Below are 17617 nucleotides of genomic sequence, written 5' to 3'. Positions count from 1 at the left end.
TATATATATATATATCTATATATCATATGTACAAAAATTTACTTTGCATAACAAGAGCTAGTACACTGGGTGCTGAAAGTGACCTTTTAGCCTTCTCTTGACAGCAAATATTTTTCCAGCAAAAGAGGAAAATAGAAGCTTGTGAATGGCTCAACCCATTCAGACCAAATTAAAACAAGAGAATGTCACATATAGTCTTTGATTTTTGTTTTTCACACAGCATAAACACAAAGGCAAATAAAATTCACAGAAGTTTTATTCCCTAGCCCATCCACCCCAACCTGCAGTCCTTTTGTTGCTACAAAGTGTCATTTGGAAAATATTTTTTCTCTCCTTAAACCGTGAAGCAGAGTTAATGCCAAGAAGGGGTCTGGCTTGTCTGTCAAAATGACTCAAGTCCTGAAACCAACCCCTTGCTGGATCTTGCAATCTCCAGAAATCACTGTTCTTACAGTACTAGTCCACAACGATGTTTTGTTTCTATGTAAAAGATTACGTTTTCGATTTTTCTTTTTGGTCTGATGGAGAAAAGGAGTTCACCATGCCTCAGTATAACGAACATCCACTTCCTTAAGATTTGGCAACTTTGCCTACAAATGAAAATGACAAAAAATATATTAAACAACTTTTTACAATTATAGAAGATAGCCTAGTTTTTAAAAAAGAACTGAAATTAAGACAGTTTTGGTATCTAAAAAAATGAAATTAAAATAGTTTTCTTATTTTACTGGCAAGATGAGTCAAGAGTTAAACAAACACTAGAACACAAGCCATGCAGCTGCATTGCATAGTAAAATACTTCGATGCCTTGTATCTTTCATACAACAGCATGTCTTACAAAAAGGTTCAGTATTATATTGATTTATTTATTTACATTGCTTAAAAAGTACTGAAAGCACTACAGACCTCCCTCGTAAACAGAGGCTTAGGATCAGCAATGAACCTCAGGAAGTACAGTTGTGTAAAATCTTACCATATCGGTAGATGTCCTTGTCTTCACCACTGCAGTTTTCCTTAAGAATGGGGATTTACCTGCCATGAAGCCCTTCATCTGGTCAGATTACAAAAGTCTACCATTGCTTTAAAGTATGCTGAACGTCACCTCCGGACTCCTTGTGTAGGGTAGGGCATATAGGTGACGTTCAGGCATAACATCCTGAGAACTGATTGCTCCAGTAGGAACAGCAGTCCAAAGAAAACAAAGGAGAACCTGCACATCCAGGAAGGGAAAAAGACCAAGGGGATGGAGTGAGGGAGTAAATACTGCAGCTGTGAAGGCAAGGACATCTACCATTACAGTAAGACTCAACACAACTGTACTATGTCCTTACATTCACCACTGCAGTATTCCTTCCATTATTCCTTATGAATGGGACAGTGCAAAAGCTCAAGAAGAAACTTTGGAGGAGGAAGCAGCAGAGCCCTCCAAGAAGCCATGAAGAATGGCAGCAGCAAAACCAGCTCGAGCTCTGGAGATACCATCCAACTGGTAATGTTTGGTAAAGGTATGCACAGAAGTCCAGGTAGCAGCTTCAAGAATAGAATTAGCATCTAAGCATTTGAAAAAAGCATCACAGGAATCCACAGCTCTAGTGGAATGAGCCTTTACAGAAGGAAGGCTCTCAGCATGAAAACTGTAACAAAAGGAAATAGCCTTTGAAATCCAAGTGGAAATAATTTGCTTGGAAACAGCCAAACCTAAAGACCTAGGATGAAAGGAAACAAATGGTCAGACTTTCTGACAGCTTTAGTTTTATCCAAATAAAATCTGTGCTGGCTATGTACATCTAATGTATGCAGCACCCTCTCACTCTCAGATTGCAGAGAAGGAAAAAAGTAGACAAATTAATAGACTGATTAAGTGACAACTCATTAACCACCTGGAGGCATGAAAGAAGGATTAGTATGCAAGGACACTCTGTCCTCATGAAATATAAAAAAAAGTGGACAAGCCATAAAGGCTTGCAACTCAGACACCCGTCTGGCAGAAGTAAGAGTTAACAAAAGAACTGTCTTCCTAGAACAATGTTGCAAGGAAGCTGAAACAGCAGGCTCAAAAGGATCCCGTGTCAATTTTTCCAGAACAACATTAAGATCCCAGGGAGGAGGAACAGGCTTCCTTGGAGTCCTTAATATTAGACCTCCCAGGAAGCCTTTAAGAAATTGCTTAGCCTTAAATCTAGAAGCTAACAGGAGAGTTAAAGGCAGACAAGCAGTAAGAGCTGACAAGATGCCCTTAACAGACGAATAGGCCAAACCAGCATTGAGCAACTCACACACAAAAGAGAGAACCAAAGGAACATCCACAGAAAGTGGGTCCAGGTCACAATAAAGACATCAAATAGAAAACCTCTTCCATTTATATAAGTAGAATTTCCTAGTAGTAGGTTTCCTGACCTCCTGCAGGACCTGCAGCACATCCTCAGAAAAAAAGTTGTCTATGAGGAATCAAAACCCTATCATCCAGAGTGTCATTTGAAGGCTTCAGGTGGAGATGGATGAGAGACCCCTCGTCTTGTGTAAGGAGATCCACCCTGTGAGATGCAGAAGTAGAGGGAACCAGTGCTGTTGTGGCCAAAAGCGAGTCACCAACAAGATTTTGGGAGCATCCTGATGAATCTTGAACAGGACTCTTTGAATGAGAGGAAGGGGAGGGAATGCACAAAGAAATATCTCCTTCCAAGAAAATGAGAGGGCGTCCACCTTCCATACCAGAGGACCTGGGACTCTGGCACAAAACAGAGGAAGTTGTCTGTTCAGAGGGGAGGGGAGGCAAAGAGATCTACCTGAGGTGTACTCCACTGTTGAACAATGTCCAGAAACACATCCCTGTAAAGCATCCATTTGTGGGACTGAGTGAAGGACCTGCTCAGATTGTCTGCCACAATGTTCCGATCTGAAGGAATGCAAGCTGGCTGAAGAGTCACTCCACACTAGAAAGACAGATCCTATACCAGAAGTGTCAGCCAGCAAAGATGGTAAGATCTCGTACCCCCCCCCCCCCATTTGCTGATATACTACGACTGTGGTATTGTCTGTGAATTCCTTGAAAGGCCCTGTAGAGGAGAGAGGATGAAAGGCTGGAAGAGCCAGTATAAGAGCCCTCATCTATTTGATGCTGAAGTGCTCCTTCCGTTGACGAGGCAAATACACTCCCTGAACCTTCAGGGAGCCAAACATCCCACATCTGAAGTGTCTGTGAACTGATCCTAAGAGGGATGAGGAGGCTGAAAAGGGAGCAGTGGATTCAGAGACAACTGCTGAATCTACCACAAAAGTTCATTCTTGATACACGGAAGAAGATGAACAGGAAAGTCTAGGGAATGCGCATGCTGAAGCCACACCGACTTCAGAAACCACTGGAACTTCCTCATGTGGAGTTTGGCCAGAGAAAGCATCAGAATGGTAGAAGCCGTGAACCCCAGAGCTCTCAGAAACTCCCAGGCTGTAATGGAGGCCAGGGGAAAAAACATTTGAAAGAAAGAAATGAGAGTCAATGCCTTTGGAGGAGGCAGGGATGTCAGCATTGGCACCATTTGAAACCTGCAACCCTGAAAGACATGATCCTGAGGAGGAGTCAGGGAAGACTTTTTGAAGTTTACTGTGAATCCCAAGAGAAATGTTAAAATGAAGATTTTGCAAAAGGACCTCTGGAGAAGATGCCTGCATCAGCAGATCGTCCAAATAAGGAAAGATTTGGATCCCTTAATCCTACAAAAGGCAATCACAGGAGCAAGGCATTTGGTGAACACCATTGGGCAGTAGAAAGACCAAAGGGCAAAGCACAGAACTGAAAATGCCAGGAAGCAACAAGAGAAATGCAAAAATCTCTTGAAAAGGGGATGGATGGGAATATGGAGATAAGCATCCTTGAGGTCCAGAGACACCAGAGAGGCCTGAGGGAGTAAGAGAGGAAAAAGGGACTGAAGGGACATCCAAAAGGAAGGCACCTTCAGAAAGGTGTTTAGATGGGAGAGGTCTAGAATAGGTCTCTAAGTACCTTCTTTTCTGGGCACTAGAAATATTCTTGAATAAAACCCTTTCCCCCTTTGGGACACAGGGACCTCTTGAAGGGTACCCTGAGACAAGAGGTCTCGAAGAACCTCTGGAGAAAAAAGGAAGCTGTTCCTGAGGAGGCTGAGTAATGCCCATAAAAGGAGAGTGGGAAATCCAGACAATGAGGTACCCTTGCCGAATGATTGACAGAACCCAAGAATCCTAGGAGATTCGGATCCAAACAGGAAGAGAAAGAGGACTATGGCTGGGAACTGGTGGATAGTCAGACAGCACCTAATCTGTCAGGAAAGGAAGGCTTAAGAATCCCTGCAGTCTGAGTGGTCTTAGCAGGAAAAGTCCGTTTACTACCCTTTTTACCTTTAGATGGAGGGCGAGACTGCCTATGAACAAAGGCGGGCTTAGAAGGGTAGTTTCACTGAAATATAGGCACAGGAGAAACAAAGACATGCTTAAGCTCCTGTAAAGCCTTCCCCTTGTCCTGAAGTGACTTAAATAGACCAGCAGCCACTTCACCAAACGAAAGAGTATTATCCAGAGGAGCAGCCATCAACTTAGCCTTAATATCATCGGACAAAGGTTGAAGCTGAAGCCATGAATATCTCCTCAGAACTGAACCAGAAGCAGCAGCCAAAGAAGAGGCATCTGCTGCATCAAAACTACATTTGATAGAATGACGTACTACCTGAGAAGAAGTACCAAGCAAGGAAAGTGCAGAAGATTTACTCTCAAGAGTGGAAGATCATAAAGAATCTGACAAGCCTGAGAAAGAAGAGCCAAGACATATCTAGAGATATGGGTCTGATAATTAATAGCCCTAAAAGCTAGGGTAGCTGAAGTATAAACCTTCTTACCCAGCCTATCCATAGCTCTATTGTCCTTGTCAGAAGGCAGTAACTTGGATGAAGGAAGCAACTGAGATGGCTTATCAGAGGCTACAGATACCACAGAGGGGTCAGCAGCAGGACATTTAAACAAAACGGAACAATCCTCAGGTACCCTATAAAACCCATCTGACTTCTTGGGAGCAGTGGGCAGAGAATCCACGCTTTAGAGGCAATGGAAAAAAACATCCACTAAAGCAGGCAAAACAGGAGGAATGGGCGCAGGTTTAGTAGATTCCATCTGCAGTAACTCATAATACCTCTTATGGATATCTGAAACCTGGGCACAATCCCACTTGAAAAATACCTTCATCCTAGAGACAGTCTCCACATAGGAAATCTCAGAAGGATTATCTAGAGTATGAGAATCCTCCTCCTCAGACCCGAAGTCTAAAGGAGAAGGAATCTGGGTAGAATAAGCAAGTGAGTCATCATCAAAATCCACCTCAGAAGAATGCAATTCTCTGGGCCTTTTAGGGGAAGAGGAGGACCAAGGAGGAGCAGGAACTGAAACGGCTTGAGGAGGCCACAGTGACAGTAAAGCATTAAACAACCCCAGAGTAAAGGCCTGCCACTCACTTTGTGGATCCCTAGGAGCAGAAGAAACATGGTTAGTTTTCTGTTTTTTAAGGGGACAGCTGCCCCAGAAACCTGAGAAGGCCCAGACTCAGGATGGCATTCCACAACTGCAGTAGAAACCTCTTCCCTAAAGAGAAACTGCAAAACTCCTCTAGACCTCTTGGAAACAGTCAACTGTGGTTCCTTCTGAACGCCCAAAATGGATGCCTGCAAAGCCTCGTTGGACGTGCTGCTCACCAGATCCTCACCAGTCTCCTACCCATACGTGGTAAAAGAATATGAAAAAACAAATGGGTGAGCCTCCGGGTTCATAATAACCTCAGGAAAAACTCCTGGCAGAGGCTGGACAGAGGAAGATTCTGGTCTTACCTTATGCACCTTCTTCCCTGACGGCTGACCCTCAGGGCACAAAGTTCCATCCATAGTACCTGCAGCAAGAAGCTTAAATTGCTGGTTTTCAAGATACAAGGAAATGGAAGAAAGCCTCCTACAAAGAGTTTTGGGGAAAAACGCCTGACAAATTGAACAAGACGTATGGTTGTTAGCAGCATCTAGCAAAAAAGACACTTATTGAGGTGGTCTTTATGGGGAATCAGTCTCCCACACTGGCATTTACCCTTCCTGGATGACATTAATGACAAACAGCACAAAACAAACAGAAAAAGTAACCATAAACTATACTTATATGCAACTGTGAGAACTCCAGCAAATAGCAGTAAACACAGGAATGCCAACAAACCCAAAAATTGTTAAAAAAATGGATGGAAGTAACAGACAGACGGTAAAACAGCATTTGGACTGGCAGCAAAGAAGTTCTGAGGATGGTATGCCTGAACGTCACCTTTATGCCCCACCCTACGCAAGGAGTGCACAGGTGGCATTCAGTGTACCTTAAAGCAATGGTAGACTTTCGTAAACTGGTCGGATGGAGGGCTTCATGGCAGGGAATCCCCATTTGTAAGGAATACTGTAGTGGTGAATGTAAGGACATCACTGCATTTTAAACTGTGATGCACATAAAGAAACAAATATAAGAGAAATAGAAATGGGAAGCTAAAACTAGTACTACTGTTGGGATAATATGCCTGAACCTCCTTAAAAGCAATTCAAAATTCATTTTTGTTTTAATCAAACATAAAGCATTAAACTACTGTCTGAAGTAAAAAGCAAAGCAGCAGCATCTACACTGAGGAAATACTGCATTGATTACAGAGATACAACATTAACCATTCCTGCATGTTAGTGGAAGCTCTAGCAACAGGATTAATTCATTTCCTACATGACCTCAAGATGTATTTTATTACATAAGCCAAAGACAGAATGAAAGAAAAAAAACATTATTTGCTAGGATGCTCACCTCAAATACGTTTTCTGAGCATGAATTTCATTACAACACCTTATGATTTAACATCATGCCATATTTTACTTGCAGAAGTATTTTATCTGCTGCTTCTGAAACCAATCACTGACCTCTTATTTTAAAAGTCTTGCATACTACAATGTGATACCTGGTCTAAGACTTACCAAGGACTCTGATTGAGGTCTTCCCTTTTTCAGATAATTAACACAGGTAGGTTGGCATAATGGTTAAGACATTTGTCTTATAGATACAAAGTGCAGGTTTGATTCTCACATAGGTTAACTGGCTAGGCTTAAAATGGCACACCAGGGCAGCTTGTCTAGTACTAATCTATGAACCTATAGGGGTGGGGTTCAGACATTCTGATTCAGGTCTCCCCTTTTCAGATAATCAACAGATGGGGGGAGTCAGTGATGCACACAGCCCTGTCACCTCACAGCAAGAAACAGTCTGGTTTAACTCTAGGCTGGGGTGTCTTCTGTGAAGAGTCTGCATGTACCCCTTATGTTCAGGGGCTACTACTGTTTCCTCACACTTCCCAAAGACATGCAAATAGGAGGACTGGTGAATTTAAACCGTCCTTCGGTGTGTGCGTGTTAGACATAGCAGTAAGGCCTAGCAATCTACTTTCTTTCTGTACTTGACTAGTAAATCCATGAATGATGGTGGCTGTTCAAAGAGTTAAGCAAAATCCATGAATTATATTGGCTGTTGAAAGAGTTGTACAAACGTCAGATGCATTTCAAACACAGATGGAAACTTATAGTGTTTCCTTAATGATCAAGGGTTGATGGGTTTTAAACCGCTATGTGAAATTAGTCACACTTTCTAGTCACAGATCTTGGAAAAGTGTCTTTCCTCATATTCTGTTTGCACACTTGCACATGACTTGATTAGGTTTTTAAGGGGTTCAGGTGTAGCTGGACCTTCTTCAAGATGTTAAAAACTAGTGAGCGTAGAGTTTTACTCAAAACAGTCATACACCAAAAAAGAGGTGTAATTTAGAAATATGATACTGGGCCCATTTGGATTAACACAAAAAATTATCAGAAATCCTGATTTTTCTATACTTACGTGAAAAATACCGGGAAATCACAAATATGCACTGTCTGAATATTAGAAAAAATATAGGAATTTGTTAAATTTGATAGTTTAGGTTAGAGCGCTCATTCACTAAAATTTGTATTTTCTCTCATATTTACCATTCACAATACTACCTACTTACTTTATTGAATGTTATAAGCACTGAATCTGCTTTAACTTTTCATATTTAGATGCACTAGAAAATATTAACGAAAGCACGGCAAAGACTGGAAAAACACTTAAAAATTATGGTGACAATTCCTGATTTCATTTCACTGGGAGCAGCATGGGATTTACTTGTGTATCTCATATTCTGAAAGAGAAAGCATGGCACCTTTTTATGTTTAGAAATAATGAACTAGATATTAAGTTTTTAGAGTATGGCATTGCTACTACTGAGACAGTTTATTCATTTAGTAGAAACTCATTTTAGAATGCGTGTGTGCTATTCAGTATTATTATGTAAGGGAATGGGGTTTTGAAGGGTTTCCTAACTGTTTTGTCTCTCTCTCATCTCATTGGTAAATAATGACTTCATTTTCTATTTACATGATCTGATTTGTATCATAACATTGCGAGGAAAATGTTGACACTACGCTCTTGGAATTAAAGATATTATATTATGTGGCTTCAAGAGTCCTCTTTTGGGCTGCATTTTTCAGAAATATGGAGCTGCTTAGAAAACGCTGTGCTACAAGTACCACATATAAGCATTTTTTGTTGGGGGGGGGGGGTTAACTGTCTAACCCTACTTGACACAACTCCCTGTTTTAAGGAGGTGACCTGAAATGACTTCCTCAGAAAGCACAGTACATAAATGAAGATAAAGGAATTAAAACCGAGATTACTGGAGAAAGGCTGTTGTTTTGATACTGTGGGTCATTACTGTTAAGACAGGACAGTTCTTCCCTGCACAGAGAAGCAGTTAATCAACTCAACACTCTACTCTGCAGTACACAGTACAAATGACTCAAGGGTAATAAGACAGCATGCAGTACATATGAAAGTGAGCCATATACATACATGCCTCTCAACCTCTTAGCACAAGAAACCAGGACAAAGCCTAAAATAATGGTGGCCCCAAAAGAGAGACATTTTAAATATTGCTCTTATAAAATAAGAAAGTTGCTAGAATAAAATACAGTTTTGTAAGTTGAACTTATCAAAACAGTAGACGTTTGAATAATCACTACCGCAGTAGCCTTAGCTATATGCATTGTATCCTGCCAAGGATATAACAGACGGACAGCTTCTAAAGCTTCAGGCAACCTTCCATGTACCCAAACTGTCAGGCAGCTTGAGCTGAGCTGACTAAAAGACAAGTTAGGGTACAAATCCCTTCAAAGGTTTCCTGCCAGCAGAGGAAGGTTGAGCCATGAAAGGATAATGTTAGAACAACACAAATAAATGTCCACACACTGGCATAAAAAAACCCACCAAAAAACAAAGGGGTTGGAGGGAGGGAGCAACTACTGCAGCATTGATCATTCGAACATCTACTGTAATGGTAAGTTCAACTTACACAACAGTACTATGTTCATCACATTGATTACTGCTGCAGTAGCCTTAACTATATGGGTAGATTACCTTAGCTAACTACATTTGGAAAGTGGAAGAAGAGTCTAGGAGGCCCTGGAGAATGGTACTAGCAAAGCCTGATCTGGACCTACAGAAAGACTCAAGCTTATAGAGCTTTGTAAAAGTATGGACAGAAGACTAAGTGGCAACTCCTAGAATACTTCTAGAATACAACCCTTTCCGAAAATCTACAGAAGAAGCAACGACCCTGATAGAGTGGGCCTTGACCCAAGCCTGGAATAGTTTTGTTACAGGGAGTATAACTAAAGCCTTAGGTCTTACACAACCATTTGGAAATAGTCTGTTTTGACACAGGTTGTTTCCTCATCTTGTCTTCACAAGAATTGAACAAATGATCTGAAGATCTGAAAGATTTAGTTCTGCCAAGGTAGTATCCCAGTTGTCTGTGGACATCCAAGGCATGGAGTACGCTTTCTTCCTCATTTTTAGGTTCACGAAAGACAATGGGGACATTAGTTTGGCTTAAAACAAACTTACATACCACTTTAGGCATAAATGGATTAGTTCTCAAAGAAACCCTGCCCCTACAAAAAATGAGACAGGGTTGATTCACCATAAGAGCTTGCAACTCAGATACAGTTTTTGCTGAGGTTAGAGCAAAAAGTAAAACTGTTTTCTATGTAAAGAACCTCAAGTCAGCCAGACTGATTTAAATGGAGCAAGTTTTAGCTTCTCTAACACAAAATGAAGATCCCAAGGAGGGGCCACTGGCATTCATTGAGGTCTTTTATGCAAAACCCCTTTCAAGAACAATTTGCTATGGCACAGCATTGAAAGAGGAGGATCCATGAGCAGACATGCTGAAATGGATGACAAACAAACCTTGACACAGGAATAAGAAAGGTCATAAAATAGTAACTCACTCAGATATTCTAAAACCAAATAACTAACCCTGAATGGGTACTGGTTATATTGCTGACACTAACTAGAAAACATTTTCCATTTACTAATATATAATGTTCCAGCAGCAGGCTTTCTTGCCTCTATTAGTACCTGCTGTACATCCTACAGATGCTAAAAGGAATTAAGACTCATCATCCAGGCAGTCAATTGAAGATGGTTGATGTCTGGGTGTATCAAACCCCTCTGTTCATATGAGTAGATCCAGCCTGTGAGGAAGCTTGTGGAAACTGCCCCTGGCAATGTCCAAAAGAAAGGAGAACAATGGTTGCCTGGGCCAGAAGGGAGTCACCACAATGTAATCGGAGGACTCCTTCTGACTCTTCAGAAGTACCCTGGATATTAGTGGAAAGGCTGGAAAAGCATACAGAACATTCCTGTCTAAGGAAAAGAAAAGGCATCTTCCAGGCCTTCTTGCATAGAGTCCTGAAACAGACTCTTGTCAGTTGATCGTCAGAGAGGAGACAGAAGGGTCTACTTGAGGAACTTCCCTAAGCTGAATCACCCAAAGATGGATCAAATCTTTGAAGACCCTCAATCTAGTTTACATTCATGAGGGCCCGCTCCGGTCCTGCTTAGCTTGTCTATTACACAATTTTGCTCTGACGGAATGGAGGATGCCTGTAGATTGAGACTGTGCTGTGAAGACACTTTCCAAGCTAACATGGCTAGTCTGCAAAGGAAGGTATGACCTGGTTCTCCCTTGCTTTACATGACTGTGGTATTGTCTGTAACCACTTTAAGAGGCCCTGGAGACCAAAGATGGTTCAGAAAGTCGAGTGCCTTGAACAGGGCAATCATCTCCTTGATATTTATGTGCTTGCTTCTACCGTTGGTGTCCCACATACCCTGCAATTTTAAACCTCCTCAAACTACACCCCAAAGTATAAAGCATCTGTGGTAACTGACTGCTTTGGAGCAGGGAGGGAGAAGGTGAAACCTGGACTTAAGGATATTTGTTGTCTGCAACAAAAGACTTGTCTTCTGACAAACCCCAGCACTGGAATTTGAAAAGATAAATGGTGTTGATGCTGGGACCAAAGAGATTTCAGATACCACTGTATCTTTCTCATGTGAAGTCAGAATCATATATGACACCAGACTCAAAATTCTGAGCTATTCCCTCACAGTGACTGAAGTGTTAGCAGAAAACCTTAAAAATAGATCTAAACAAATATCTATTTTTTCCTGTGGAAGAAAAGCTCTTTGAATTGAGGTGTCTAGCTGACATCCCAGGAATACAACCATGTGTGAAGGACTCAAGAAGGACTTTTGAATGTTCTCTTGGAATCCCAACTTATGTAAGAGAGAGAGAGATGTAAAGACATGCAAGTCTAAATATGGAAAAAAATGTGGGCACTCTGTAACCTGCAATGAGCTACAACTGGAACTAAACACTTTATGAAGAGCCTTGGTGCAAGAGATATTCCAAAGGATAAGGCAGAGGAAGTCTAGTTGTGTACACTTACCATAAATGTAGATGTTAGAGTATATTAACTGTTGCAGTCATTACCTGTGGGTTATCCCTGTTGTGGTAGCCCTAGGCCGGCCTGAATACCAGAGTCAAAGTTTTTCCATGTCAGCTGCTATCGCTTGTAGGCCGACATCAGGTCGTCAGTGCTATAAAGCAAGGTAGCTGATGCCATTACATCATTTTTTCTTGCCCTAACCAGTCAGAAGCCCAAGGAAATATGGCAAAGTGGTCCTGGTGGTTAAAAACCATCCTAAGAAGCTTACGTCTCCCAAAGGAAAGAGGATATAAGGGGGAAGGAGGGAGGGAAACCAGGACTGCAACAGTGAATACACTCGAACATCTACATTTATGGTAAGTGTACACAACTGCACTATGTTCTTTGTGTTGCATGTTCTTTGTGTTGCACTGTTGCAGTCATCACCTGTGGGAGGATTCCCAAAGCTGAGGAGAGGGGTGGAAGGATTAGTTAGAGACCTAGGGATGGGTAAGCAAGCCTACAGAGCTGCAGAGGCAAACCCTGCCCTGGCCTTAGAGAAAAGAGGAAAGTGGTAATGCTTTGTAAAGGTATGGACCGAGGTCCAGGTGACAGATTCCAAGATGTCCCTGGTGGGAACTCCTCTGAGGAATGCTGTGGAAGTGGAGGTTGCTCTAGTGGAATGGGTATGAATAGACTTAGGGGGGTGGTTTCCCATGTAATCTGTAGCAGAAATGGATACAGTGTGATATCCATTTGGAAATGGTTTGCTTGGAAATTGGCTTCCACTCTACCCTGAGGCAAAGCTGACAAGAAGTTGATACATTTTCCTGAAGGGTTTATTATGGTCCAGGTAGTATCTGAGCTGTCTGTGCACATCTAGTGAGTGCAGAATTCTTTCCTCCTTGTTTGAGGGTTAGGGAAGAAGGTGGGCAGATGAATGGCCTGGTTAAGAGTCACATTAGATACCACCTTGGGCATAAAGGAGGGATTAGTCCCAAGGGAGACCCTGTCTGCATGGAAAATGAAGGGCTCAATGGCCATCAGTGCCTGAAGTTCTGAAAACCTTCTGGCTGAAATGATAGCTAGTAAGGAAGCAGTCTTCCAGGAGAGGTATTTCAGTTCTGCTGAAGCAGCAGGTTTGAAGGGTGGTAAGGTTAATTTTTCCAAAACATAATTCAGGTCTCAGGCTGGCGTGGGTGGCCTTCTGGGAGGTCTAATATCAGAAGCCCCTCTGAGGAATTGTTTAATCAAAAGATATGAGAACAGGGGCTGGTCTGTATCAAAATGAAGCAACAACCACGGACCAAGTGCCAAATAGTCACAATTCAAAAGAAAAACGCACTCAGATAGCTGATGCTTGCCAACAACTTCTTTAATAATACAGCACACCCAGTAAAAATAACGCTGAACACAGTTCTCAGTACATTTTCGTCCAAGATTCTGATGAAGTGTTATTTTTTACTGGGTGTGCTGTGCTGTGTTAGTGAAGAAGTTTGTGGGCAAGCAGCAGCTATCTGAGCGCTTTTTTCTTTTGTATCGAAATGAGTTGAAATGGCTGAGGCGTGGATTTTAACGGAAGAGAAGGAGAGGCCACTATTGCGTAACTCCTCTAGAGAGTAAAGGATAAGAGGGACAGAAGGTTGTGAGGAACTGGCCCCTCTGGACTGGCTCCAGGAGCAGAATCTTTTCCATTTCCCTACGTAAGATTTTCTGGTGCTGGGCCCTCTGGCCTCTGTGATAATGTCTAGAACCCGTTTGCTTAACAGGTGCCCCTTGCTTGCCTTTAGAGTATTAGCTATGTTGACAGTTTAAGAGTCTGCAGGTCTGGGTGCAGCACCCCCCCCCCCACTTGGGTCAAGAGGTCTGGCATCAGGGGAAGCTGACTGGGAGGCTGTGATGTCAGGCTGCGCAGCAAGGGGTAGCAATGCTGTCTGGGCCAATCTGGACCAATGATGATGGCCTTTGGTCCCTCCCCCCTCATCTTGATCAGTACCTTGGAAATAAGAGGCAGAGGAGGGAATGTGCACACAAACAGGGAGCTCCAGGGTAAGGTCAAGGCATCCACCTTCCACGCTAGGTGGTGATACTCCCTGGTACAGAATTTCTTTAGCTGGTGGTTGAGGTGTGAAGCAAAGAGATCCATCTCCGGATTTCTCCACTCCTGAGTGACTTGCAAAATGATCTTTCTGTGGAGCTGCCATTCATGTGGGTCCAGTGCCTAAGTGGTCTGCCAGAGTGTTGTTGATCCCTGGTAGGTATTTGGCTATTAGGTGTAATCCCATGGAGGAGGCAGTCAGCCAGAGGTTCATAGCTAGCCTGCATAGCGGGTAAGATTGGGTCCTTCCCTGTTTGTTGATGCACCACATTACTGTGGTGTTGTCTGTTTTGATAAGGGAACCCCTGGCCTGAGATGGTGTTGGATGTTAGAACCTTTTGTCCGGCCATCATTTTCTTCTGGTTGATACGTAAGGGAAGGTGCTGAGCATCCCAAAGACCTTGGGTGCAACTGCCTGCTAGGTGAGTGCCCCATTCAATGTCTGAGGCATCGGTGGTGATGGTCTGCCTGGAAGGGGGGAGGATGAAGGAGAGACCTTTGTTCCTGGCACAGGCCCCTGCCCTCCAGAGTAACTCGGCACTTACACAGGAGATTAGAGGTAGAGAGGTCTCTACAGGCTGTGAGTGTTGACACCAAAGGTTCTTTAGATACCACTGAAACTTTCTCATGTGAAATCTGGCCAGAGGAATTAGAAGGATGCAAGATGACATGTACCCAGACGCTTGCAGGAACTTCCTCACCATGAGGTGACTTTTGGATGCCAGCTAGGTAACGTAGAGAGGCAGGAAGTTCTGCTTTTCTGGGGATAGGAAGGCCATTTGGGATACTGTGTCCAGCAGTGCTCCCAAGAAAATGATCTTCCTGGAGGGTGTTTGCTTTAATTTCTTCTCATTTATGGTGAACCCTAAGGAAGGTAAGAGGGTTTTGACAAAGCGGAGGTCCTGCAGCAGCTTTTCTTTGCACTCTGCCTGAATGAGGTAGTCATCCAGATAAGGATAAAGCTGTATATTTCTCTGCCTGCAAAATGCTATGGTCAGGGCTAAACATTTGGTGAATAGTCTGGGAGCAGTAGATAAGCCAAAGGGAAGTGCAGAGAACTGAAAGTGTTGTGAGCCTAGTCTGAAGCGCAGGAATTTCCTGCAGGATCTCTTATGGGAATGTGGAGGTAGGCATCTATTAGGTCTAGGGTCAGTAACCAAGCATTTTTTGTCAGCATAGGCAGCAGCTGCTGCATTAGCATTTTGAATTTGGGGACCACCAGGGAGGTGTTCAGAATGGATAGATCCAGGATAGGGTGCCAAGTGCCCTCCTTTCTGGAAACAAGGAATAGCCTGGAATAAAAGCGTTTGCCTGTTTGATCTGCAGGAACAGGTTCTACTGTTCCCTGGGATATGAGAGTTTGGACGTGTTTTAATGCCTCTGCCCACTGATTTGGAGGTAAGTCTGGGTACCCTCTGGGAATTGGGAGTTCGTTGAAAGTGAATTTGTATCCCTGAAATATGATCTTTAAGACCCATTGGTCGTTTGTTACAGACAGCCAATTTTCTTTGCAGAGGGACAGCCATTCTTCTACCTTTTGGTGGGTGAAAGGAGGGCAGAGGGGGGAGTGGGAGTCACTGAGAGTTTTTGCCATAGAGGGATGGCTTAGAACTCCCTGCCTTTGGGGAGGAAGTGGTCCACTGTTTGGTTCTTTGCTGTCCCTGGGATAGGGGCCTGGGTGGTCTGTTCCTGCGGGGCTTACTTTGCCCCTGTCTGCTAGGTGCAGGGAAAGACCAGTGCTTAGAAGGAAAATTTCTGCTGAATCTAGGATGTTGAACCTGAAAGAACTCCTTTACTGCTTGCATAGATTTTGAATTGTCTCCTATCTTTTTAAGCACCTCTTGTGCTTTTTCTCCAAACAAGCAGTCTTTATGCAAGGGTGCATCAATTAATTTAGACTTGACATGATCAGGGAGAGGTTGTTCTTTCAACCATGTATGTCTCCTAATGACAGATTCAGACACTGCTGCCCTGCTTGAGGCTTCTAGTGCGTCATATCCACAGTGTAAAGAGTGTTTTGCCACTTGACAAGTAGAGTGCAGTAAATCTGCTAACTCTTAAGAATTGGCACAGTCAAGAAAGGTAAAAATTTTTTGCTTTAATAGTTCCAAAGTGTGTTGTTGATATTTTAACATATGGAACTGACAGTTGAGTGCTCTGATAGCTAAGGTTGCAGAGGTATAAACTTTTTTACCCCATCTGTCCAAAGCTCTGGCATCCTTGTCAGAAGGAATAGGATTCTTTGCAGAACTAGCCTTAGCTCCTTTAGGTCCCTGTGTAATGACCTCCGGGTCTGCAGCAGGATTTCTGAACAGGTATTTGAGAGAATCAGGTACTCTGTAATACCTGTCAGGTTTTTCTGAGAGCAGGTGGGGGGGGGGGGCATCAGGGGCTAAGCTGGATTCATGGAAAATATCATCCACCCCTTCTAAGATAGAGGGGGTGGCCAGGGGTCTGTGCTGGGGCAGGTCTAGAAACTCTCGTAGCCTTTTCTTATACTGAGGGAAGTCCTGAGATTCCCAGTGGAAATGTTCCCTGAGGGTGTGGAGGGTTTCCTCAAAGGAAAGAGTATCCATCGGTCTAAGAGAAATGGTAGTCGGATGAGAAGACGTTTTTTGTCTAGAATCGGTAGTGCGAAAGGCCTCCTCAGAAGCTGGTGCTTGCATTGCGGCTCCAGATGCAACCAAGGCAGAGACAACCACAGGCTCAGAAGACGAAGAAGATTTCTGCGGCATACGAAAGGGTCTTGGTAGAGGCCTGTGTAGATATCGTATCAGGCATCAGGGGCTGCAAAAGCACCTCACTGAATTCCGGAGAACTGACGACCAGCTTAGTGGTAGAGTCGTCAGAAGGCTTAGCCTTGTGTGGTCTGTATCTTTATCCTTGTGTTTTTTCAGAATGTCTACAGATTGTTGGCTGACGGACGCCATTTGTGAAGATGGAGGACGAAAATACCTGTCTACAATAAGAGCTCTATGATGAATGGTTCTTGCGTTAAAGAGAGCACAAAACTGGTAACGGGGGACGTTGTTGTCTGGGCTTAAACAAGTGACGCAGTATAAAAGGATGTCTTGGTGTGGGATCTGCTTTCCACAGGCGAGACAACTGTTAATTTTTTCGGACATCGGTTAGTGCAAGAAAAAAGGATCCCCAATGGGGTACTTAGCCTTAGATGTTTTCAGCTGTAATCCGAGCTCTGGTAGTGACCGACCAGCACACTTGTGAACTGCTTCTGCTACAGGTTCCATGGCAAGAAAGACTGATGTAATGGCATCAGCTGCCTTGCTTTACAGCACTGTTGACCTGACGTCAGTTTACAACCAACAGCATCTGACGCAAAAAAAACTTTGACTCTTGTATTAGTGGAAAGGCTGGAAAAGCATACAGAACATTCCTGTCTAAGGAAAAGAAAAGGTATCTTCCAGGCCTTCTTGCATAGAGTCCTGAAACAGACTCTTGTCAGTTGATCGTCAGAGAGGAGACAGAAGGGTCTACTTGAGGAACTCCCCTAAGCTGAATCACCCAAAGATGTGTCCTCACAAGAAGAAACTGAAGACAAAAATATTCTTCATGATTTCACAATTTGTCAGAACAAAGTAACACATGAACCTGAAAATTCAAAATTCTGAAAATTTAAGTTTTAGAAGTATAG

The 17617-nt window shown here is 43.1% G+C and overlaps 1 protein-coding gene across 1 annotated transcript in view; it reads right to left on the bottom strand.

The window, feature by feature from the left end:
- LOC122810253 (c-Maf inducing protein) overlaps positions 1-17617 on the bottom strand; it is a gene marked incomplete in the record, with an annotated part of 1337359 nt that overhangs the window by 1102 nt on the left and 1318640 nt on the right. The window contains 1 exon segment of the mRNA XM_044081790.1: positions 1-590. This exon segment is cut by the window's left edge and continues 1102 nt beyond it. Within this exon segment, the coding sequence (XP_043937725.1) occupies positions 537-590 (54 nt within the window).

Source organism: Protopterus annectens, chromosome 8.part1 (genome assembly GCF_019279795.1).
Source record: "Protopterus annectens isolate FY-2018-M chromosome 8.part1, PAN1.0, whole genome shotgun sequence".
In the NCBI taxonomy this organism is placed as follows: Eukaryota; Metazoa; Chordata; order Ceratodontiformes; family Protopteridae; genus Protopterus; species Protopterus annectens.
This window is presented reverse-complemented; position numbering and strand designations above follow the sequence as displayed.